The sequence below is a fragment of the Cibotium barometz genome, chromosome 38 (genome assembly GCF_041138505.1).
Source record: "Cibotium barometz isolate CiBa-2024 chromosome 38, ASM4113850v1, whole genome shotgun sequence".
Taxonomy (NCBI): Eukaryota; Viridiplantae; Streptophyta; class Polypodiopsida; order Cyatheales; family Cibotiaceae; genus Cibotium; species Cibotium barometz.
In genome coordinates this window covers 31,102,954-31,130,457 of record NC_141083.1, presented here as the reverse complement: position 1 = coordinate 31,130,457, position 27,504 = coordinate 31,102,954, and the positions used below count along the sequence as shown (strand labels likewise).

The following is a 27,504-nucleotide window of genomic DNA, read 5'->3' as shown; positions in this document are numbered from 1 at the left end:
TGGTTGTTGGGCTCCAATCAGCAAACACATCAGTGCTGAGGGTGTATAGGCATGGTTACTGAGGGTGTATTATAGGCATAGTCAGAGTCTGTAAACAAATGTCAAACGGGCAGGTGATTGTGATGATCTGATTAATTTGGCAAAGCTTTTTCTTGGGCTCCACCCAACTGTGTATACACCCTAACTCATATGCTAGCTGTAATATGATGTATGTATGTAGGTCGCTTAGGAGGAGATCGTGTGTCTCCTCCCCAACCGTGGACTTTTGTGTCAGGTAGTGCATGCGAATAAGCACATTACATAATAGGTAGCTTGCTTGCATATGTATATATATATGTGTGTGTGTGTGGGGGGGGGATCTCTCAAGGAGAGAGGCCTTGATCATAGCGAAGCAGCCTGCTGTAGCTCCACTGCAAGAGGAGCTTCAAGCTGCAATTAAAGTGTGTGGGTTAGCCTTGTCTAATCATGCTATAGGGGAGTTTTAAGAAATTCCATTGGGGGGTGTGTGTTATATTTATTGTATTGTCGGAGAACTTATCCATTACAGTGTGGTCACCTACGACTGAGGTTTCCGAATATGAGGTCCTTGGCCTTTCTGCAGCTAGTAAGCATAGTATTGGTGTTGTTGGAATGGAATCCTCTAGATACAAAAGCTGTGGTATCAGCAGAAGGAGAGGTGGATAGCTACGACGGATGGCTGGACAACATGTACAAAAGCTCGAGTCCTTATGACGTTCAGCCAGGAGAGTACAATATGAATGGGAAGAAGAAATCCCACCCCAAACACAAAACTCATCATAAGCAGGCGCATGGCCGCCATGCTTTAGAGCAAGAGGATATTGTAACTATCAAAGCAGCAGCTGCTGCTGCCGCCGCCGCGAGCACCCCTGCCAAAATAGTTGTGGCCAAGGATGGATCCGGCAACTTCAAAACCGTCCAAGCTGCTGTGAATAGCATCCCCACAACCAACAAAAACCGTGTCATCATCTACATCAAGGCAGGTATCTACAGGTGAGTGAATTATATACAATGCATTTGTATGTGTGACGTACGCTCTATATCCATGCATACATACATTATAGTGATAAATCCTTTCCCAGATTATTAATATCAATAGTTATTCCCCCATTAGAAATCAGATTCAATTCCTCAATTGTCAGAAGGATTCCAGTGAATCGATTTATTAACTCATTTCTTATTTGTGAATAAACGCGTACAATAGGTAAGTCTCCCTCATTTTAGTGACAATCTAACCCGGATCTACCATCACTAGATGCCAATGGAAATGAATACAAAATTGTTTATAGAATCTTTAAAAATCTATTTGGATCTTATTATCTTATAAATACATACTCTCGTCTCTAGATTAATATAGGGAGTGAGTCCTTTATACACACACACACGTTCCTAGATTAGTTGCCTATCATAGCTTATCCTAGGACTACGATCATTGTGCTGCAGAAGCAGATAATTGCGACGCCAGTTTGTAAAAAGCTCGTTAGGGTCAAATAGGTTCTACCTCCTTGGGGTCGATATAAAAATGCCTACATTAATATGGAAATATTGGAAATATATGAAATTGTGTGCAGAGAGAAGGTGAAGGTGGACGCACCTTGGATCACATTCCAAGGAGCTGGCCCCAGGCTCACAGAGATCCAATGGGGTGACACGGCATCCACCAAAGGACCCAACGGCAAGCAGCTAAGCACCTTCGGCTCCGCATCCGTTGCCATCAACGGGGATCACTTCACAGCCAAAGACATCTCCTTCAGGGTAACAACCCTAGCTAGTCTGATCGGGCCGGGCAGCCTGCGTGGATAAACCTTAATCATGATCATCAGCGTCTACATTTCTTTGTATTGGGATGTATATATAATTAATGTCTTCACGTGAATGTGGTCCTCTCAACAATAATTAAGCTCAGCTTACAGACGATTTATTCTGCAGAACACTGCGCCCCCTCCTCCGGGTGGGGCTGTAGGGAGGCAAGCGGTGGCGCTACGGGTGAGCGGGGACTTCGGGGCCTTCTTCAACGTCAACGTCTACGGTGCGCAAGACACCCTGTACGACCACAAAGGCCGGCATTACTTCTACCGCTGCTATATTGAGGGCTCCATCGATTTCATCTTCGGGAATGGCCGTTCTTTCTACTTGGTACGTAACATCATCTTACTATCAAACACTCACTGTAATATTATGCATGTCAAATCAACCAATGCAGATTATAATGATCACAATTCCTTCGCAATAAAATTGTGCATCGCCATGATACAGTTTTAATGTATAGGACTACTGCATCTGATAACGTGTGGCAACAAATAGTTTTAATATATATATATATAGAGATGCACTAGGATTATTAGTGCATCTGTGGCAACTAATACTGCACGATAGGTCAACTTCACCAAGAATATTTCGAGTTAGAACGATAATTTGAAACGTCTAATAGTAATAATAATGCATCATCATCCAATATTAAGAATTGGATTTCTGGTAAGGAGCTGCATCTTCATCATGCAGACGTTGAGCTGATTAAACGGTGTGGAGTAGTTTTGTAATAATATTTGCTTGAATTGTACTTCTACGTATAACAGCAATGCCGGCTTCATTCGATTGCGAATCCAAATGGGTCTCTGACGGCACAGAAGCGGATGAGCACGTCGGAAGACACGGGCTTCTCATTTGTGAAGTGCGTGGTGACGGGGTCTGGCTCCATCTACCTGGGCCGCGCGTGGGGCCCCGCATCGCGTGTCGTCTTCTCCATGACCTACTTCGACAACATCATCATCCCCCAAGGATGGTTCGACTGGGGCGACTCGAGCAGACAAAAGTAAGTACCAGAGTAGTACTGAGATCACCTGCCCCAGCATCCAAATACATGCATGCATGCAAACAAGTAATTAACTGTGTTGCCTGCCTGGAAGAACCATGTGAAAAGTAAGAGGCAGAGTGATCATGTGTAAAGACCCATTAGCTAGTTAGTCACATATTCATCATGACACATAACATTTCTTGCATCACCAACCTTACATAGGGGTGAAGAGTATTGGGAAGCTGAGTGATTAATTCATACTAGTGTACTCCACTTCATTATTATAACTTGCAAATATGATAAACTGTTCATCTAATTATTTGGACGTGGTGTGATAAGGACGGTGTTCTATGCCGAGTACAAGTGCTTTGGACCTGGAGCTAATAGAATTGGACGGGTTTCTTGGTCAAGGGTGTTGACCACCAAACAGGCTCAGCCTTTCCTTCACACTGGTTTTATCAATGGTGAGATATGGCTCACTCAAACATAAACCGATGGATAGCATCTGAGGCAAACAAAGATAGAGCAAGTTTTTTTATATTCAGAAATGGTGTATCTTAAGCCCTGCAAAACCATCAACCCAGAATCAACTTGCCATTTACAAGAATTATTTTGTGAACTCAATATTTTAGTGTGCTGGGCCAATTAGGATTATATTCATGGGTCATCCTATGGAAGAATAAGAGCACTTGCTCCTCCCTGATCTATGCAAGCATTATAAGAGCATTGTATGGTGATTGTTGCATGGAAGTCAATAAAACCATGCTTTTGAGATGGCATTTACTTTTGGTATTCATGTTATACACAACAATCAAATTAGAGTACCATGGGCCAATACTTAATTTCTTCAATAAGTTTTGTTTGAATATGGTTGAAACCAAATACTAATATTTCCCAGTTACATAATTAAATAGCTAAAATTAAACAGGTGCCTCCTCGGCTATACTACGCACGCCCCTACTACCTACCAAAGTGGGGTAGTGGGTTCGAGTCGACTCCACTCTAGTAGCATGTTAAATTAAGGCTGAAATTTGCAACCTTGCCTTGACTTGGACTTCAGCATGACGGAAGGCCTACAATATATTTCCTTGCCCTTCATGTGAAACCCAATAATGAGGTGGCTTTTTTTTGGAACAATAGTTATATATATATTTATTTCCAAAAACAACTTTACATCTTTACATTCAAACCCAACTCCAAAAAACTCTTCAAATTCTACATCTCCATGTTGAGAAAATTACATATTAAAGTCTACCTATCATCTTCTAACACAGGAAATTTTGTATCCTAGCTGAATGCAAGCCTCAATCATAGCTTGAGTTGTGCAACCTTTGCACTACTAGTCCATGGGCTCGTAGCGACGACATAAGCGGTGCAAAAGCGTCGCTTACGCGACGCTTCGAGCCTTCGCTATACAGGCGTCGCTATTGTTCATCACTTAAGCGTCGACAATAGCGACTCTTGTAGCGATGCATATGCGTCGCATACGCGACGTAATTTTAATAAGTTATCACTACAAGGGATTGGGCTCATACCCGCGCTCTTAGCCGCTAAAAATGACTTGTGAAAAAAAGTAGCGGGCCCGTGTATCAGCGCGTGTATTCTCGCGGCCAGAGACATGCGTGTAAAAACGCGTGTACAGTGCCTCTCAGACGCGCGTATACACGGGTGTTTAGCCGCGTTTTTTTTTGTAGACGCGTTAATACACGCCAGTATACACGCGTCTTATTCTATTAGACGCGGTTATACACGGGTGTATAGCCGCATCCTGTTCAGTTCCAATGTCCCAGCCGCGTTTTTACTTGCGTCTGTACACGCGTTTCTTTTATTTAGATGCGCTTATACACGCGTTACTGCCAGTTTATACGCGTGTATACACGCGTTATTTCCAGTGTATCCGCGCAGATACACGCAAGTTTTAGCAGTTTTGACGCGTTTATACACGCGAACAGAGAGCCAAAAAAAAAATCCAGAGAGTGCTATTTGGTGCCTGAATACTGTTCCAGCATTCCAGCACCCAATAGCACTCTCTGGTTTAGGGTTTTTGGTGCATTAGACCATCCACGAAGAACATATGCACGAGGGAGATTAAGACAAGAACGACATAAATGCATACATTGTCATTACACGATTCAAGACAGCCATGAATGTAATACTATCGATCAATCAATTCAATATTACTATCAAAATTTCATACATGTATACAAGGGAGTCCATATCTCGAAGTAGCCCATGGCTTGAGTTTACAAAAAAATATATACAATCACATCCTAAATATGGAATGTGATACTACAAATCTGAGTACTACTCAGACCCAGATGATGACTCGGTGCTCCCCTCATGCTCAGATGAGCTCGCATCGGTCGGAATGTCCGAGGAGTAGTGCTCACGTCCACCCTCTGCAGCGGCGGCCGGTGGATCATCAGCAGCTTGTGCCTGTTCAAGTAATATATAGTATATAAGTATATATATATATATATATATGCAATTCAATAAACCAAAACCATTCGTTACGAATTTTCAAGTACCTGTCGACCGTATGGTCTCATGGCCAACTCAAACTGCGCGTCCGTAATACGTCCCTCGGCTCTGAAGATGGCCCACGTGTCACGTCTGCTATGCCGGCGAGCATACGCAGTATCGTGGGTTGTGGGCTTCCTTCCCGTAACCCGTCGCTGTATCATAATCAACACAATTTGTAAGATTAAAACAATTCATAGAATCAATGAATTAAGTAAACAATCAAATAAAGTGACAGGATACTTACGAACTCTGCCTCCCATGACTCGACGCCGCCAGATCCGAAATGCGAAGATCCAACGGTCTCCATCTGGATCCGTCGTGCCTCCACATGCTGCCTGCTCTTCACGCCACCCTCTGCTCGTTTCTTTGCCTCCTTCCACTCGCGTTTGTGCGCAGTGGCAGGTTTCTCGGCAGGATAGCCACCCGCAGCTACATTTAGCCGGTCATCGTACGCGAGTTTTTTAAGGTGAGATCTTTTATTACTTAAGATCTCCCTTATTCGCGTCCTTCCCCATACATCCGAGAATGTAGCATGTGGGGGATTGGGGTACCGACTGTGTACAGCCTCTATCACCTCCCCAACTAATCGGCTATTTTGATCTTTAAATTTAATAAAACAATTTCTATATGAGTTTGATACTACCCCACGCATGTATTCCATTACCTCCCTCCCCCTCGCATCCATCACTATCCCGCCCCTATCCGTCACATCATAGCAAACCACTCTCTCCATCTCTCTCATCTCCTCCTCTTCCGAACTGTCTCCTCTAACTCTTCTCCCTCTATCTCCTCTCTCACCCCGTGCCCTACTACCTCCCCCACCTCCCCCACCTCCCCCACCAAAGCACCCGCCGCATCCTCCCCCACTCCCACTCTTCCTACTGCTGCGGGTGGAGTCACGACTGGGGGATTGTCTACGTGACGGTGGCTGTGAGCCCTGACGTGACGGTGGCTCTGAGGGAGCACGTGATGGTGGCTGTGAGGGTGTACGTGAGTGTGTCTGGGACGAGGTATGTCTCCTCGGTGGACGTGGAAGAGGAGAAGCTGCATGCCGTCTCGTCGGACTCGGAGGAATAGATGGCACTGGAGTGCCCTGGATACTCGCGACAGGGGTATAGACACCAGGCAGGGAAGGAGGGGGATGGACATACATATACTCTGTAAGCTCAACCGGACCAGGTTGGCGCCCAAAGTGATTCATCATCTCCATCAACCAATTGCTGTACGCAAATGGATCGGATGAAGAACCTGGAATATCCATAAAGAACCTGCAACAAACATCATCATGTACATCATGGGCTGTCTCTTGACTCACACATTGTCATTACACAAGTTAAATGCCTGCAAACCTTGAAATCTGAAACGCGGCAGTTTTCTGTCTGCAGAAACGCGTGTATACACCCGGCAAAAAACGCGTGTATATACCCGGCAAAAAACGCGTGTATATGCGCGTGGAAAAACTCTGCAGACAGGTTACACGCGCTCCTACACGCGTTTTTACACGCGACCTGCGAAAAAAATTTCTCGAAAAGACCGACCCCCCGACAAAAACAGAATGTCCTTACAAAAGGACCAGCCATTGTCGCCCCTGTCAGGATGCAGCAACCCAATCGTGTGCAAAAAGACAAACCCAAAGAGCAAAGAGCAAAGTAAACAAATCTGACAAAAGAGACAAGGCACAGGACAAAGTGACTCACCTCTGAAAAAGTGAGTCCTCTCTGCTCCTTCTCTGCTCCCTCCTTCTCCCGTGTGTGTGCTCCTTTCTCTGCTCCCTCTTTGCTGTTGGAAGAGGCGAAAACAGGCGCACTGTTGATTTCTAAGTTCAAAATCTATATTTGGGGAAGGCGGGCTATGTTTAGTTTAAATATGCCGCCGCGTTTATGGGTGCGTTTATGTTCGCGTTTATAAACGCAGGTATATTCGCGTGTAAATGATTGTAGCTGCGTTTATACACGCGTTTTGCAGAAATTAGCCGCGTGAATACACGCGTTTTTTAGGAAGTAGCCGCGTTTATACACGCAAATTTTAGGAGATAGCCGCGTGAATACACGCGTTTTTATGCTGTCATTAATAATATATAATGAGTTTGTGTTTTCTGGTTTGTACACAGGATGTCATCAACCTCTTCAAGCAGTTCTGAGGAAGATGAGACAATGCGTCATCGTAATCGCGATGTGTGGTTGGGACAACGGATCAAATGTATGTGTAATCGATGTCAAGGATGCATTGTACGAGCACGTCGAATTACCTTGAATCATATCTCCATGTATGGAGAATGGAATCAAACAGGTTTAGAGGTGAGTAGATGTAAATTGATGGTATTCAAATGACTCATGGTATCCAAATTAAATTAATAGAGTTGTAACATATAATTTGATAAATTGAAGCAGGATGCAGTACCACACCCTAACATGGTACCCTACGCGCGACGAGAGCATGTAAAGCGTCGACGAGATGATGCTGGAGCTTCGGGATCTAATGTCAGAGATGAGTGGGAAAGGGACGACAATAGCCCTGCACCTCACGAAGTTGTGGAAGAGGAGGTGCTTGATGATATGGTGCGAAATCTTTTTAAGGATGATCCCAAAGGTATGGACGACGATGATATGGAACAAGAGCATCTTTATAAAGCTTCATCGACACCGGTGTTTGAAGGGTGCACATTCTCAGTTTTACGTGCTTCCCTTGAACTACTTAATATACAAACAGTTTATGGATGGAGCAATGCAAGTCTTGACGCATTGTTGAAGTAAGCATTCTAACTTATAAATTTGAATTAGTGGTTTAAGGTTTAGGATTTAAGACTAATTATAATTGATGATATTGGATGCAGGCTATTGTCAAATATGCTTCCAAAGGAAAATAGACTGCCCACCTCAAGAGACATAGCGAGGCGCTATGTGACATCTCTTGGAGGACTGGATTATGATAAAATACATGCATGCGTCAATGATTGCATTCTCTTTCGTGGGACGCATAAGGAGGCTCTGACATGTCCCACTTGTGGTGAAGCAAGGTACAGAACAGATATGAAGAGTTTTGATGTACCTCGTAAAGTCTTGCGACACTTTCCTATAATTCCTCGCATCAAACACATGTTCAAGTGCAAATCCATAGCAGAGCTCATGTCATGGCATTCCTCACATCGATCGGATGATGGCATGTGGAGAATTCCCGCAGACACTCCTGCTTGGAAGCATATTGAAGATGAGTGGCCCAGCTTTAAAACAGAGCCCAGAAACTTGAGACTTGGCCTGGGTATGGATGGAGTGAATCCATTTGGTTTCAAAAGCACCGCGTACAGCGTGTGGCCAGTTGTGCTGGTGAATTATAACCTTCCACCATCAATGGCGATCAAGAAGGGACATCTTATGTTATCCCTTCTAATTCCAGGGAAACATAAAGTCAAGTATATGGATGTTTATCTTGAACCACTGATTGATGAGTTGGAGGAACTATGGAGAGGTGTTGCGGTGGTGGACATTAGTAGGCCTCCCTCCTCTCGACACTTCGACTTAAAAGCAGTGTTGATGTGGACAATGCATGACTTTCCAGGATACAGCGATTGTTCTGGTAAGACGTCTAATTACCTCCCTACTCTATTACTATTGGCTATATATATTAATTAGACGGTTTGACTTTATTATTCTAACTTTTATTTATATTTTAACAGGTTTGAAAACATCGGGTAAACATGCATGTCCTGTTTGTGGCCCTTCGTTAGTACATGAGTATGCTGATGGTTTGTGTAAGACTATATTCGATAATCATCATCGATTTCTCCCCTCAGATCATCCTAAATATGTTGCTAGTAAGAGTAACATTCCTCCACAAACACTTCGTGCAAAAGATTGGAAGCGTATTTGGGAGTCTACAACTATTCTTCCTCCAGATGGCATGAACAGGTATAGTGATGTTTTTTCAATCTTGTTTTGTGTAGTCTCTAATTGGATTAAAGGTCACATAGAGCAATCCCTTGTGCAGGTACTCCATTTTTTTCCGGCTGCCATATTGGACCCATCTTAAGATCAACCATCTTCTTGATCCCATGCACATCTTCAAGAATGTGGGATCTGGTATTTGGGAACATATTACTGGTAAACGAGACAATGTTAGCGTACGTGAGGACTTGCGGGTCGCAGGACGTATGCGTCAAGCTTGGCCACGAGAGGTGGGTGGGCACGTTCGTCTTCCGCCTGCACCATGGATTATATCAAAGAAAGAGGAGAAGCAGGTAAAGCAGGCCATCACCACTTTGCGTACTCCCACTGGATGCATGAGATCATTGAAGGGAGCCTTTACAACCACTAAGAAAAGAGGCGTTGAGCAACTATATGGGTTGAAGTCCCACGATTGGCACAAGATGCTTCAAGTAAGTGTTTTCCAAGTCTTGTACGTACGTTGAAATTAAATTTTGTAATGCCATAAACCATAAATGTGCTCTTATGTGCGCAGTTCATACTACCTACTAGCATCGACCATTGTGCGAATAAGAGTTTGAAAAAATGTATTTATAAGATGGGCGAGCTTGTGAGGTATGTAAAACCCATGCTCAGATCACCCTTCATTATACCTTGCAAAATGAACGTGCATGAGGTATAACGTACTATTTATTTATTTTTCAGATATGTTAGTTCCAAAGCAATTGATCCAGCCACGTTGGATGATGCGCGTGTTATGGCAGTGGAGGTGGTTTGTTTGGTAGAGGAGACTTTTCCGCGAACCATTCTCACAAGTCAACTACATCTCATTGTGCATTTAGTGGACGAAATTGCTTTATGTGGTACTGTGCATGCACGTTGGATGTTCTTCCTAGAGCGCTTCATGAAGACCTTAAAAGACTTTGTGAGGCAAAGTGCAAGGCCTGAAGGAAGCATGGCCGAGGGTTGGTTGATACAAGAGTCGCTTGTATATATTTCAGAATTTCTTGGTCAGGTGGACAGCTCTTTGCCACGACTATGGAGCAATGAAGAGGACTTGAGGATGACCTCTATTGTGCCTCAAGGAAAAGGACAGAGTAAAGTAATTGACAGAACGTTGATTGATGATCTCAATTTCACTTGTATCCTTAATAGTGATGTGATGAGCAGATGGGTTACAAGATATGAGGATGCAAAGACAAAAAGGCAAGCAGAAAGAGCTCTCTTTCGGAGGCAACATGGCTCTCGGAAGGCGTACCCTAAGCATCTAGCAACACTTCCGAATGATATCCATGTTGATTGGTTGCATGAGGAAATGGAGAGAGCAGAGAGTGACGAGGGGCTGCATATCACGGCGGAAGAATGGGAGTATGCACGAGGATGCATGTCAAAGGTACATAGAACTAATGTTTTGCATTACTTGTAAGTGATTTTCTTTTAATATTTATTCACATTGCTTACACAAATATTGTTTCTATTTTGGTCCAGTGCACTATGTTCAATGCTATATGGTGTGAAGGCAAGCATTTTCGAACACAAAGAATTGATGAAAAGAGAAATACACAAGATTGCGGTGTCATTAGTAGCTTTGAGGGAGCTAATGGAAAAATGGATGATTATTGTGGCATAATCCAAGACATATTTAGGCTTGACTTTCGTCGCTTCTTTGTGTATGTTTTGGATGTCAAATGGCAAATGAACGTGGTGGAAAAAGGGCCTGATGCAACGATAAAACGCCATGCAAGTGGATATGTAACTATTGACTCTACAAAGTTCTGGCAAACAAAGAAAGATAGGCTCGTATTGCCACAACAATGTGAGCAGGTATGCATTTTTTTACTAATGTGTTTCATGTACATATATATCTAAGCTCGCGTACCCCTTGACTTTTGATATGCTAATTAATTACTGTACTGTGTGTATTTGAGTAGGTTATCTATCTACCAATGGTGCATGACATCAAATGGTGGTACGTCATCCCTATTGCACCACGTTCCAAAGTGATGTATAATACATTCACTGATATGGAGCATATGGAGGATGTAACAAGCCGCAATGAAGATGACGTCGAACATGCCATTGAAGATGTTGTGATCGATGATCAAGAAATAAGAGATGATCGTGATAATGAGGATGAGCATGCCATTTCTCATGATCATGAGAATGACCCTACCATTGAGGATGATGGTGATGTTGATGAGGATGATCAGGACATCGATACCATTATCAATGGAGTACAGAATATCGATAGTGGAATAAATTTAATCGTAGCCTTACCAATTGATCAAATGGATATTGATGTTGATCGTTTGGCAAGGATGGATCTTATTGAAGATGAGATCGAACCCTAACCAATCCGTCACTGTATGTTCTAAATTGATGACATTTCCATCATCTCATATGCAATATGATTTATTTTTGAATATATTTCATTGTTGTAAATGCATGTAGTGGGATTGTGTAATGATGTATACTGTAATGTACTATGAGATGGTTTAAGGAAAATAGTTTTTAATTTTGTAAAGGAATTCAGTTTCTTTTCAGTTTTTCTCTGCCATGCGTGTATTAATCCGTGTATAGTAGCGTGTATTTATCCGTGTATAATAGCGAGTATTACCCCGTGAATATTATCGTGTATAGATGCGTGTATTACTGCGTGTATATAGACGCGTTTATACACGCGTTTATTAATGCAAACATACACGCGAATTTAAATGCAAAAATACACGCGCCCGATTCTATTCAAATACAGGCGCGACCATACACGCGTTCGTAATTTATCGCGTGTATGAAACGCGTGTATGGCAGCATTGTCTTGTAGTGTATTTAACATCGCTTAAGCGACGATTCCAACGATTACGTCGCTTAAGCGATGACGCGCAACGGAAAAAAATGGACAAATACACAATTTATATACCGGTTGATTCATTTATATTAAACATAATGTTGTCTATATTTTTCTCATGATCTACCTACTGTTGCTCTCTTTGTTGCTTGCTATCTTGCAATTGTGATTGCACTCTATGCTGTCGTTGTTTTTGCGGAGATTGGTCAGACACCGGTGCATAAACGAACATGAATTCTGGTAAACAACGCTGTCTAGCTCTCTTTTATTGTTAATTTTTTTTAAATTGAAACTTTTCTAACTTTAACTATTTTCAAGCCTTACTTTATCTTTATAATACATATACATACACATATACAATGTGCATGCACATACATAGTACATACACACATAGTAGTACATACATATGTTTAATGTTATGCATACATAATGCAAGCACGCATGCATTATATATGTATGTATGTAAGACATTATGTATGTATGTATGTATATCACATGTATATATGTATCTACATTGTATGAATCCATGCATGTGTGTATGTATATACATGCATCTATGTATGTATGTACATTGTATGTATGCATGCATGCATGTATGTATGTATGTAAGCATTCCTGTGACGAACGGGAGCGGGGAAGGGGATAGGGCCATCCCGGGGATGGGACAAAGATCGACAGTTCAAAAAACTTTATTTAACTTCAACTATTTTCAAGCTTTACTTTATCTATATAATACATGTACATAAACATATACATATATAATACATATACATATACATACACATATACAATGTGCATGTACATACATAGTACATACATATATAATAGTACATACGTATGTTCTGCATACATAATGTATGCATGCATGCATTATATATGTATATATATATGCACAGATGTATGTCATATGTAGTACATATGTCATATTATATATATATCTATATAATACATATATATATACATATAAATATACATATACATACACATATACAATGTGCATGTACATACATAGTACATACACACATAGTAGTACATACATATATACATGCATACATGCATTGTATATGTATACAAAATGTATGTACATACACACATAGTAGTACATACATATGTTATGCATACATAATGCATGCATGCATGCATTGTATATGTATACATATATGTATGTATGTAAGACATTATGTACGTATGTATCTCATCCGGCATCTGCTCTCATCCGGTATCCCGTACTCTCTTATTTCCATACGAAATCTGTCTGGTTTTCCGTATGGCTTGCGGAAAGTTCCTGTCCCGCATTCTTCCGTACTGTATGCGGAAGGTTCCTGTCCCGCACTCTTCCGTATCTCCTCTGTACCCGTCTCTCTGCCTTCCGGAACTCTATTCCGGTCTGCATTCCAGTTCATATAGATATTCCGGCTCCTTCCGGATCCACATTCCGGATCGTATTTTCCTTCAAAATGAAGACTAGAAGCAAACGGTGGCGTACTTCTATTACGCCCCAGACATGTTAGTAATTGACTCAAAATATATTATTTTACTAAGAGGCAAAATATACACAACCAAAAATTAAGGCTGAGATGAACTACACCACTACAGAGCGAGAAGGGTTGGCAATGATATATGCAGTAAAGAAATTTCGTTATTACCTCCTTGCCACCAAGTTTGTTTTCTATGTGGATCATCAAGCATTGTTGTATCTGGTAAACAAACCATGCTCCACAGGAAGAATCACACGATGGCTATTGATTCTTCTTGAGATTGATTTCACTGTTGTTGTGAGACCTGGCAAAAAACATGTTATGGCTGATCATTTGTCTCGCATATTTAATGGTGAGGCTCCTACGGGTGTTGATGATGACTTACCTGTTCATGGTGGAGATAATGCCTGAATGGAGTGAGAAGATTGTTAACTTTTTGGTTAATGGCTTTCCACCCAAGGAGCTTCGTAAAGATCTAGCGCGAAAGCTGATCAAAGAATGCGAACCCTATTGCCTGATAGCCGGGACTCTTTATAAAAGAGGAAAGGATGACGTTCTTAGGCGTTGTGCCCGAGAGGATGAGTATCTATACATTTTGTAAGAGGCACATATGGGCGTAGCCGGTGGTCACTTCTCAGGAGACTTAACTGCGCGAAAGATCTTACAATCAGGGTATTGGTGGCCCACTATGTTCCAAGATGCATCACTCTTTGTGAAGGGTTGCGATGAATGCCAACGATACAAGAAACCCCAATGGAAAGATCAGATGTCCCTACATCCAATCAAAGTAAACCAACCATTTGAAAAGTGGGGTTTAGACTTTGTAGGTCCAATTAGCCCAGCGGCCCGCAACACACAATCTCGCTATATTATTGTGGCCACTGACTATATGACCAAATGGGCTGAAGCGAAAGCGACACGTAAGGCAGATGCAAGGACAACAGCTAAGTTCCTCTTTGAAAATATAATCACACGCTTCGGTTGTCCTTTTGAACTTGTGAGCGACAATGGTACGCATTTTATAAATGAAGTGATTAAGGAGCTCACAATAAATTTCATGATATCCCATCATAAATCTACTCCTTACTATCCACAAGTGAATGGCCAAGCCGAGAGCACCAACAAGACCTTAATCTCTGTTTTAACAAAGATAGTTGAAGCTCATAGCACGGATTGGGATCTAAAGCTTACGACAGCTTTATGGGCCTATCGTACTGCGTACAAAGTGGCTATTAATTGCACACCATTCAAAATGGTATATGGCCAAGAAGCAGTCATGCCGTGGGAATTTGTCATTCCTAGTCTTCGTGTTGCTACTCAAGAGGGTTGGAATGGTAACCCCTTAGTAGGGCGTCTATATATCCTTGAGCGGCTTAACGAAGAAAGACAATTAGCTATATACAATGCCCTTGTGGATAAGGATAGAAGGAAAAAATGGTTTGATCGCCACCTGAAGGACAAGGACATCAAGGTTGGGGATAAAGTCCTGATGTATGGAGTGCGTAACGAAAAGAAGAAGCTCGAATATGCTGGTAAGGGACCGTATAGAGTATGTGAAATTACCCCGCAAGGTACCATCCGAGTGGAGACTCTCGACGGAGTTGAAACCATTGGATTCCTTAATGGGAGTAAATTCAAAAGATACTATGACCCCCTGAGCCAAGAGGAGTTACATGCAATCTATCAGAAGAAGGCAGCTAAAGAACAAGCTGAGCTTAAGAAAATACAAGCGAGAGTTGAAGCCAAAGAACGTCAACAGCGTGCTAGGCGCCAACGAGAAGCCAACTTGGGAATCGCAAGTATTTTTCGAGGAGGCAGAGGAGGATTCACTGGAATCTGACCCACCTCTAAGATACTACAGAGTCCTTACGGGGAGGTGCTGTATAATGCATTATTGGATACAGGAGCTCAACATAATTTGCTATCATATGGCATGTGGTGTCAACTTGGAAAACCACCTTTATCCAAGAGTGCTATCCAAGTTCAAGGTATCAACAAGAAGAAAACCCCTGTCTCAGGAATTCTGCACACTCCGGTTGCCTATGATAAGGGGACCGTAATTCAAAGCTTTTTGGTTATGCCTCTGCTGGTACCATGGAAGGCACTGTAAACTTAGGGCGCAAATGGATGTTGGCCACCAAGTGCAATATCGATTGGGCAACCAGACGAGTCACAACGCAAGAACCAACACTCAGTATGACCGCTCAAAATCCCGCTCCTAAGCCATCGACTCTGGACAAAATGCTGGATAACGAAAAATCACAAAGTCCAATGGCAAAACCATCTTTGATTGTTTGCCACCCCTCTAACGCTTCAACGCTAAGAGTGGAAACATGCAGGGTGGTCTCTAAAGCTCCGCTTACTATGCCAAAGAGTACATACAAATGGGTCCCAAAAGCTTCGTTAACAGCTACTTCCCCTACTCAATCTCGTTCAGACAAGAAGCCTCGTAGGAAGAAAACAGCTACCCACCCGAGAAAGGGCAATGTAACATCACGATGGATCCCTAAAAAATTATTAGTAGCCCAAGGGTACTATGAGGGGAATGACCAGATTTGGGTCCCTAAACATAAGCTGAATCCCTCTACATCACCTATAAAACCTTGCAAACCAATTGTTGCCACCCCAACGACAATTCAAGATCGTGGTAAGGGAAAGGTAACAGAGTGCTCCGCACCACTTCTTCCAGAGTTAGTTTGGATTCCCAAACGATATCGATCATTACCACCTAGCTCAGGAAGGGGGGAGCCACATGAAGCTTCTAGCTCCTCATGCCAGGCACACGCTAATATAGAAGTTTCTACATGCTCTACAGCTACTCTTGTCATCAACACCCAACAAGAGACCAATGAGTCTATGTCTCCCTTTGTAAAAGTATCATCGGAAACCATTTCCTCCATTCGTCAATGGGAGCGTACACTAACATCTCTGCAATTGGATGTGGCCACAAGGGTCATAAAAAGCTATCTGCCCACATCACAACCTATGACCCGCTGGACAAATTGTTTCCAAGAGGCTGCAACATCATTGCAAAAAATGTGATCTACCCAAGGAAAGGGGGAGCATGTACTCACGCTCGACATTCTATTGCTTCCTCCCTAACCTTCTCCCCTGACCATGTAATTGCCAAATTCAAGGGGATGTATATATATAGCTTCATACATAGAAAAGAAAAGAGAAAAACAAAAAATAGTAAAAAGAGCAAGAGCACAAAAAGAGGAGAAATATCCGTATACAATTAGGAACTAGATTGACCTGTCATAAACCTACTGATGCTATATCTGTGTTTGCAGAAATGGCAAATGCAAGAGCATCGCACACTTCATCCACCTTTGGTGAGAGGTATCATCTGTACCTTTCTCAGATATTTCACATGTGCTATCCTGTAATTGAAACTGAATGGGATCATATAGATGTACTAGCCAGAGAGGAAAATGTTGAGGAATTAGAATGGCTAATTCGCCTATTGACCATGACTGACCCCTACTCCGTAGAGGACATATCCCCGATAGCCCAATGCTTTCCTTTTCCACAAGATGACTATCCTTGCATGGTTACATTCTTGATGAGTTTATGTGGATGGGAAAATGAAAAGGAAATATCTGACATTGATGAATGGACGGATGAAACTCATGGCACTACTGAGGTTGACTTTATTTATTTGGATGATGCGGATAGAGGCTTAGCCTTAGGGCTAGAGCCAGGACTCTACAACATCCTCTTACCGTATCCTTAGTAGTAGTGTGGTGACTGGTAGGTAGGTTAGTGTTTTCAAGTTTTTTCTAGTTTGGATTCCTTAAACGAGTCTTTAATTTTTCACATTGATGTGCCTCTCGAGGTATAGTGCTTGTTAGTTGGTTGTACAGGTGGAAAAGTTTGAGGTGGGTTTGCTTTCAAGTCCTGAGATAGCCGCAACGCTCATACATAAATATCTCATCAAATTGCAGGCATTTTTCTCATCGAATCAAGGAGATCTCCAAAATATAAGTGTAATTCTTCCATACCCACTCTCTTTTGTTTTTAGTGTTCAATTAATTGCATGAACTATAATGCATGACCACATGGAAATTGTCAATGTACTACTTAGTTTTTGAAGTTGCTTGACGTGCTAGTGTAAATCATTAATGAGCTTATCTTTATTGGATATATTCCTAGGCAGCATGACGTCTTTAGTTAACCTTGGAATACAATTGTCTTAGGTCTAGGGTCAAACCATCTTAATGTTTGACACCTGGCCATGTGTGTGTTGACCTCTAGGACATAGCTTTTACCCCTTTGTCAAAAGGATGCAAGACAAATTATAGTTCAAGAGCAAAGATCAAAAGAAATATTTAAAACAAAAGCCTACAATAAATGGCAATACAAGTCTTTGATGTGCTTTAATGTTGGCCTATCGCTTTATTGATACTTGGTAGGCGAGGAGTATTCTACTCCAGACCGATGCCTTGGTTGGTAGGGGGTAGCCTTGCCTAAGGTGAACTAATAGATTCCTGGATAATGCCTTGTGTTAAACATGGTACCAGGATCGATGTTAGTTTTGCCTTAGGAAGGTCGCCATTGTGTGTAAAAATTGTCATGTGCATAAAAAAATAAAGGCAAAAGGCTCCTGTAACTCTGATGTTTCTTGTGTCCCTAGGCTCGTGGTATTAACTTGTTCTTAGAGTAGACACAGTGTGGTCATCTGTTTATTTATTAAGCTTGGTTATTTTCCTTGACTTAGGCCAGTTATAAACCTTGATTAACCTTTGACACCTTGCTAACTCTTGATTTACTTTCAATAATTTTAAACTTCTGTTAATTTGCTACACTAGCTCATTCATGTGACCCTTAAACTAAGTTCTCATAGCAACATCCATTGTGGTCTAACATGCTTGAATTTATACACTTTATATCTTTTGAATTCCAGCATACTTTCACTCTACTTCCCTGTTTTGCAGACGGTCTACCACAACAACCCTATCGAGCTTACCATACCATAGCTTCCGAGGACGGAATCTACATTAGGAAGGGGGCATGTTAACCTATGACGGACATCGGAGACGTACTATGTTTTATGTCATGTAATTAGTTTAACTATTCTGAGTCGCATCACTTTTTCTCAACAGAAGGTGCATGCCTTTGCTAATGTATATTAGAATTAATTTGAACTTTGATATGATTCTAAATATTCTCTAATCTATGTCATTTTGTTTAATGAAATTTACATAGACGGCAGCACGAAAGAGACTGCAAGTTGGTCACACATCTAGACTAGGCCGGATGGGTCGAGTTGGATTTGTGGCCACATTTGTGAGTATAAATCGTTCTAATTTTAACTTTCAAAGATACTATTATTGAATGAAGAAATCAATGTGTCTTTGGTTCTGTCTTGATGCAGACCAAAGACTATGGTCGTGCACCTACGGCGCAGGAGATGGAGTACGCTACATACTACGGGTACCGCGCTTTACAGGCGACACTTTCGGACATGCCTGATCCACTTGTGGGTATCACTGATTTGTTTTGTGGTTTATTTTCATATTAACTATAATATATTCTTATTTGATTTCACTAAGTAATGCAGGAGCAACATGGCGAGGAGGACATGACAGAGGTGGCTCGACACGAGGCCGAGGGGCGACGACGAGAGTCTGAGGCGAGCGGCGGCAGCGTGATCCCGGGTGGGGACACGGGTGGTGGCGGTGGTGATGGTGGTGTTGTGATTGGGGACACAGGTGGTGGCAGTGCTAACGTTGATGATGATTCCGAGTCTGATAGTAGCGACTCATATAGTGATGGCTCACGTAGTGATACTTAGTAATCTGTTTTGTATATGAGAGGATTGATCACCACACACTGTAGACACATGTACATATATTTGTTGATGATATATATTTACATATGTTCTCGTTGCATCGTTGAATTTGTCTATTGTCAAACAATTAACTATTTGTCAGTAAGTTAATTAGCCTAAGTATGTGCAAGAAGCTAGAACGTTATTTATTTATCTGTATGTTTTAAAACAAAACAAATCCTAAACAAGAAAAGAGGCGAGCCCACGATGTAACACATCAAAAGAAGCAAAAGATTGGCAAGCATCACCAATTTCTCAAAGGCTCTTGAAAAGCTAGATAGAGACAAATCAAAAACTTTATCGCAGTTCTAGTGACTGTTTTTCTATGTTAGGCTCTAATATTAACAAGCTTTTGATTTTCATATTTTTTGCAAGGGTCCCTGATTGTACGATACGTATCAACTCAAGCTAAATTTTAAGCTTAAAGATCCGAACCATGAAGTTTCAAAGCATGTGATTTCAAAGTACCAATTTATGTACCACGTACCTGTACCATGTAATAACCATTTGCAAGTACGAGGTTTCAACATGATACCCAACTCAAGTACCAAGTACCAAGTACCAAGTCTAACACTAAAAAGCTTTCTTTGTTCCCATGTTTATTGCTTAAGGTACCCCAAAGTTAGACCGACCAATTGATACCATATATCATGTATCAATTGCGAGTTCGAAGTTTCATTATGGAGCCTGATACTAAATCAAGTACCAAGCACCGAATCTAGTACCAAGTACCATGTACCAAGTATCAAGCACCATGTACCAATTACTATGGACCACGTACCAAGTATCAAGTACCATGTACCAATTACTATGGACCATGTACCAATTATCCTGTACCAATTACTATGGACCATGTGCCAATTATCATGTACCATGTACCAATTACTATGGACCATGTACCAATTATCATGTACCAAGTACCATGTACCAATTACCATGTACCAAGTACAGTGCACCAAGTACCATGTACCAAGTAGCTTGAAAATAGTTATTATTAAAAAAGTTTTTTAATTGCCGTTTTTTGTCCATCCCCGTTTTCGTTCGTCGGGATTGCTTACATACATACATACATACATACATACATACATACATGCATGCATGCATACATACATGCATGTATATACATACATACATATGACATACATACTGTAAGGACACTTTTTGATATAGACATGTATATACAAAATTTTGGCATAAAGACTTAATTTTTGGTTGTGTATATTTTGCCTCTTAGTAAAATAATATATTTTGAGTTAATTACTAACATGTCTGGGGGCGTAATAGAAGTATGCCACCATTTGCTTCTAGTCTTCATTTTGAAGAAAAATACGGTCCAGAATACGGATCCGGAAGGAGCCGGAATATCTATATGAACTGGAATGCAAACCGGAATGTAGTTCCGGAAGGCAGAGAGACGGGTACAGAGGAGATCCGGAAGAGTGCGGGACGGGAACCTTCCGCATACAGTATGGAAGAATGCGGGACAGGAACTTTCGTAAGCCATACGGAAAACCAGTCAGATTCCGTACGGAAATAAGAGAGTATGGGATACCGGATGAGAGCAGATGCCGGATGAGATACATACATACATAATGTCTTACATACATACATATATGTATACATATACAATGCATGCATGCATGCATTATGTATGCATAACATATGTATATACTACTATGTGTGTATGTACTATGTATGTACATACATTTTGTATACATATACAATGCATGTATGCATGTATATATGTATATACTGCTATGTGTGTATGTACTATGTATGTACATGCACATTGTATATGTGTATGTATATGTATATTTATATGTATATGTATATGTATTATATAGATAATATGACATATGTACTACATATGTCATATAATATAGATATATATATAATATGACATATGTACTACATATGACATACATCCGTGCATATATATATACATATATAATGCATGCATGCATACATTATGTATGCAGAACATATACATATGTATATGTATTATATAGATAATATGACATATGTACTACATATGTCATATAATATAGATATATATATAATATGACATATGTACTACATATGACATACATCCGTGCATATATATATACATATATAATGCATGCATGCATACATTATGTATGCAGAACATACGTATGTACTATTATATGTGTATGTACTATGTATGTACATGCACTTTGTATATGTGTATGTATATGTATATGTATATGTATTAGATATAGACATGTATATACAAAATTTTGGCATAAAGACTTAATTTTTGGTTGTGTATATTTTTCCTCTTAGTAAAATAATATATTTTGAGTCAATTACTAACATGTCTGGGGCGTAATAGAAGTATGCCACCATTTGCTTCTAGTCTTCATTTTGAAGAAAAATACGGTCCAGAATACGGATCCGGAAGGAGCCGGAATATCTATATGAACTGGAATGCAAACCGGAATGTAGTTCCGGAAGGCAGAGAGACGGGTACAGAGGAGATCCGGAAGAGTGCGGGACGGGAACCTTCCGCATACAGTACAGAAGAATGCGGGATAGGAACTTTCCGCAAGCCATACGGAAAACCAGTCAGATTCCGTACGGAAATGAGAGTATGGGATACCGGATGAGAGCAGATGCCGGATGAGATACATACATACATAATGTCTTACATACATACATATATGTATACATATACAATGCATGCATGCATGCATTATGTATGCATAACATATGTATATACTACTATGTGTGTATGTACTATGTATGTACATACATTTTGTATACATATACAATGCATGTATGCATGTATATATGTATATACTGCTATGTGTGTATGTACTATGTATGTACATGCACATTGTATATGTGTATGTATATGTATATTTATATGTATATGTATATGTATTATATAGATATATATATAATATGACATATGTACTACATATGACATACATCCATGCATATATATATACATATATAATGCATGCATGCATACATTATGTATGCAAAACATACGTATGTACTATTATATGTGTATGTACTATGTATGTACATGCACATTGTATATGTGTATGTATATGTATATGTATATGTATTATATATGTATATGTTTATGTACATGTATTATATAGATAAAGTAAAGCTTGAAAATAGTTGAAGTTAAAGTTTTTTGAACTGTCGATCTTTGTCCCATCCCCGGGATGGCCCTATCCCCTTCCCCGCTCCCGTTCGTTCACCAGGAATGCTTACATACATACATGCATGCATGCATGCATGTATACATACAATGTACATACATACATAGATGCATGTATATACATACACACATGCATGGATTCATACAATGTAGATACATATATACATGTGATATACATTCATACATACATAATGTCTTACATACATACATATATAATGCATGCATGCTTGCATTATGTATGCATAGCATTAAACATATGTATGTACTACTATGTGTGTATGTACTATGTATGTGCATGCACATTGTATATGTGTATGTATATGTATTATAAAGATAAAGTAAGGCTTGAAAATAGTTAAAGTTAGAAAAGTTTCAATTTCAACAAAAATTAACAATAAAAGAGAGCTAGATAGCGCTGTTTACCAGAATTCATGTTCGTTTATGCACCGGTGTCTGACCAATCTCCGCAAAAACAACAACAGCATAGAGTGCAATCACAATTGCAAGATAGCAAGCGACAAAGACAGCAACAATAGGTAGATCATGAGAAAAATATAGACAACATTATGTTTAATATAAATGAATCAACCGGTATATAAATTGTGTATTTGTCCATTTTTTTCCGTTGCGCGTCATCGCTTAAGCGACGTAATCGTCGGAATCATCGCTTAAGCGACGTTAAATAACTTATTAAAATTACGTCGCGTATGTGACGCATATGCATCGCTACAGGAGTCGCTATTGTCGTCGCTTAAGTGATGACAAACAATAGCGACCCCTGTAGAGGGCTCGAAGCGTCGCGTAAGCGACGCTTTTGTGCCGCTTATGTCGTCGCTACGAGCCCATGGACTAGTAGTGCAAAGGTTGCACAACTCAAGCTATGATTGAGGCTTGCATTCAGCTAGGATACCGAATTTCCTGGGGGCTATCTTCCTTTGTGTTAGAAGATGATAGGTAGACTTTAATATGTAATTTGCTCAACATGGAGATGTAGAATTTGAAGAGTTTTTTGGAGTTGGGTTTGAATGTAAAGATGTAAAGTTGTTTTTGGAAATAAATATATATATAACTATTGTTCCAAAAAAAAGCCACCTCATTATTGGGTTTCACATGAAGGGCAAGGAACTATATTGTAGGCCTTCCGTCATGCTGAAGTCCAAGTCAAGGCAAGGTTGCAAATTTCAGCCTTAATTTAACATGCTACTAGAGTGGAGTCGACTCGAACCCACTACCCCACTTTGGTATGTAGGGGCGTGCGTAGTATAGCCGAGGAGGCACCTGTTTAATTTTAGCTATTTAATTATGTAACTGGGAAATATAAGTATTTGGTTTCAACCATATTCAAACAAAACTTATTGAAGAAATTAAGTATTGGCCCATGGTACTCTAATTTGATTGTTGTGTATAACATGAATACCAAAAGTAAATGCCATCTCAAAAGCATGGTTTTATTGACTTCCATGCAACAATCACCATACAATGCTCTTATAATGCTTGCATAGATCAGGGAGGAGCAAGTGCTCTTATTCTTCCATAGGATGACCCATGAATATAATCCTAATTGGCCCAGCACACTAAAATATTGAGTTTACAAAATAATTCTTGTAAATGGCAAGTTGATTCTGGGTTGATGGTTTTGCAGGGCTTAAGATACACCATTTCTGAATATAAAAAAACTTGCTCTATCTTTGTTTGCCTCAGATGCTGTCCATCGGTTTATGTTTGAGTGAGCCATATCTCACCATTGATAAAACCAGTGTGAAGGAAAGGCTGAGCCTGTTTGGTGGTCAACACCCTTGACCAAGAAACCCGCCCAATTCTATTAGCTCCAGGTCCAAAGCACTTGTACTCGGCATAGAACACCGTCCTTATCACACCACGTCCAAATAATTAGATGAACAGTTTATCATATTTGCAAGTTATAATAATGAAGTGGAGTACACTAGTATGAATTAATCACTCAGCTTCCCAATACTCTTCACCCCTATGTAAGGTTGGTGATGCAAGAAATGTTATGTGTCATGATGAATATGTGACTAACTAGCTAATGGGTCTTTACACATGATCACTCTGCCTCTTACTTTTCACATGGTTCTTCCAGGCAGGCAGCACAGTTATTTACTTGTTTGCATGCATGCATGTATTTGGATGCTGGGGCAGGTGATCTCAGTACTACTCTGGTACTTACTTTTGTCTGCTCGAGTCGCCCCAGTCGAACCATCCTTGGGGGATGATGATGTTGTCGAAGTAGGTCATGGAGAAGACGACACGCGATGCGGGGCCCCACGCGCGGCCCAGGTAGATGGAGCCAGACCCCGTCACCACGCACTTCACAAATGAGAAGCCCGTGTCTTCCGACGTGCTCATCCGCTTCTGTGCCGTCAGAGACCCATTTGGATTCGCAATCGAATGAAGCCGGCATTGCTGTTATACGTAGAAGTACAATTCAAGCAAATATTATTACAAAACTACTCCACACCGTTTAATCAGCTCAACGTCTGCATGATGAAGATGCAGCTCCTTACCAGAAATCCAATTCTTAATATTGGATGATGATGCATTATTATTACTATTAGACGTTTCAAATTATCGTTCTAACTCGAAATATTCTTGGTGAAGTTGACCTATCGTGCAGTATTAGTTGCCACAGATGCACTAATAATCCTAGTGCATCTCTATATATATATATATTAAAACTATTTGTTGCCACACGTTATCAGATGCAGTAGTCCTATACATTAAAACTGTATCATGGCGATGCACAATTTTATTGCGAAGGAATTGTGATCATTATAATCTGCATTGGTTGATTTGACATGCATAATATTACAGTGAGTGTTTGATAGTAAGATGATGTTACGTACCAAGTAGAAAGAACGGCCATTCCCGAAGATGAAATCGATGGAGCCCTCAATATAGCAGCGGTAGAAGTAATGCCGGCCTTTGTGGTCGTACAGGGTGTCTTGCGCACCGTAGACGTTGACGTTGAAGAAGGCCCCGAAGTCCCCGCTCACCCGTAGCGCCACCGCTTGCCTCCCTACAGCCCCACCCGGAGGAGGGGGCGCAGTGTTCTGCAGAATAAATCGTCTGTAAGCTGAGCTTAATTATTGTTGAGAGGACCACATTCACGTGAAGACATTAATTATATATACATCCCAATACAAAGAAATGTAGACGCTGATGATCATGATTAAGGTTTATCCACGCAGGCTGCCCGGCCCGATCAGACTAGCTAGGGTTGTTACCCTGAAGGAGATGTCTTTGGCTGTGAAGTGATCCCCGTTGATGGCAACGGATGCGGAGCCGAAGGTGCTTAGCTGCTTGCCGTTGGGTCCTTTGGTGGATGCCGTGTCACCCCATTGGATCTCTGTGAGCCTGGGGCCAGCTCCTTGGAATGTGATCCAAGGTGCGTCCACCTTCACCTTCTCTCTGCACACAATTTCATATATTTCCAATATTTCCATATTAATGTAGGCATTTTTATATCGACCCCAAGGAGGTAGAACCTATTTGACCCTAACGAGCTTTTTACAAACTGGCGTCGCAATTATCTGCTTCTGCAGCACAATGATCGTAGTCCTAGGATAAGCTATGATAGGCAACTAATCTAGGAACGTGTGTGTGTGTATAAAGGACTCACTCCCTATATTAATCTAGAGACGAGAGTATGTATTTATAAGATAATAAGATCCAAATAGATTTTTAAAGATTCTATAAACAATTTTGTATTCATTTCTATTGGCATCTAGTGATGGTAGATCCGGGTTAGATTGTCACTAAAATGAGGGAGACTTACCTATTGTACGCGTTTATTCACAAATAAGAAATGAGTTAATAAATCGATTCACTGGAATCCTTCTGACAATTGAGGAATTGAATCTGATTTCTAATGGGGGAATAACTATTGATATTAATAATCTGGGAAAGGATTTATCACTATAATGTATGTATGCATGGATATAGAGCGTACGTCACACATACAAATGCATTGTATATAATTCACTCACCTGTAGATACCTGCCTTGATGTAGATGATGACACGGTTTTTGTTGGTTGTGGGGATGCTATTCACAGCAGCTTGGACGGTTTTGAAGTTGCCGGATCCATCCTTGGCCACAACTATTTTGGCAGGGGTGCAGCTGCTGCTTTGATAGTTACAATATCCTCTTGCTCTAAAGCATGGCGGCCATGCGCCTGCTTATGATGAGTTTTGTGTTTGGGGTGGGATTTCTTCTTCCCATTCATATTGTACTCTCCTGGCTGAACGTCATAAGGACTCGAGCTTTTGTACATGTTGTCCAGCCATCCGTCGTAGCTATCCACCTCTCCTTCTGCTGATACCACAGCTTTTGTATCTAGAGGATTCCATTCCAACAACACCAATACTATGCTTACTAGCTGCAGAAAGGCCAAGGACCTCATATTCGGAAACCTCAGTCGTAGGTGACCACACTGTAATGGATAAGTTCTCCGACAATACAATAAATATAACACACACCCCCCAATGGAATTTCTTAAAACTCCCCTATAGCATGATTAGACAAGGCTAACCCACACACTTTAATTGCAGCTTGAAGCTCCTCTTGCAGTGGAGCTACAGCAGGCTGCTTCGCTATGATCAAGGCCTCTCTCCTTGAGAGATCCCCCCACACACATATATACATATACATATATATATATATATATATATATATATATATATTTTGCAAGCAAGCTACCTATTATGTAATGTGCTTATTCGCATGCACTAATAATGTACCTGGCACAAAAGTCCACGGTTGGGGAGGAGACACACGATCTCCTCCTAAGCGACCTACATACATACATCATATTACAGCTAGCATATGAGTTAGGGTGTATACACAGTTGGGTGGAAGCCCAAGAAAAAGCTTTGCCA

The 27,504-nt window shown here is 40.8% G+C and overlaps 1 protein-coding gene and 1 pseudogene across 2 annotated transcripts; one reads left to right on the top strand and one right to left on the bottom strand.

The window, feature by feature from the left end:
• The first annotated feature begins 387 nt into the window (after positions 1–387).
• LOC147616599 (putative pectinesterase 53) lies at positions 388–3,599 on the top strand. Its single transcript, XM_086777667.1, has 5 exons — positions 388–1,011; positions 1,590–1,773; positions 1,948–2,154; positions 2,595–2,830; positions 3,152–3,599. Exons 1-5 carry the CDS (start codon positions 578–580, stop codon positions 3,300–3,302), a joined length of 1,212 nt encoding a protein of 403 aa, XP_086633793.1. The 5' UTR covers positions 388–577; the 3' UTR covers positions 3,303–3,599.
• Positions 3,600–24,026: 20,427 nt separating this feature from the next.
• LOC147616598 (putative pectinesterase 53) lies at positions 24,027–27,219 on the bottom strand (annotated as a pseudogene). The gene is made up of 5 exons (XR_015262513.1): positions 26,615–27,219; positions 25,853–26,036; positions 25,472–25,678; positions 24,796–25,031; positions 24,027–24,474 (listed from the first exon to the last, which is right to left on the bottom strand). The product of XR_015262513.1 is annotated as a putative pectinesterase 53 (transcript).
• Positions 27,220–27,504: the final 285 nt, after the last annotated feature.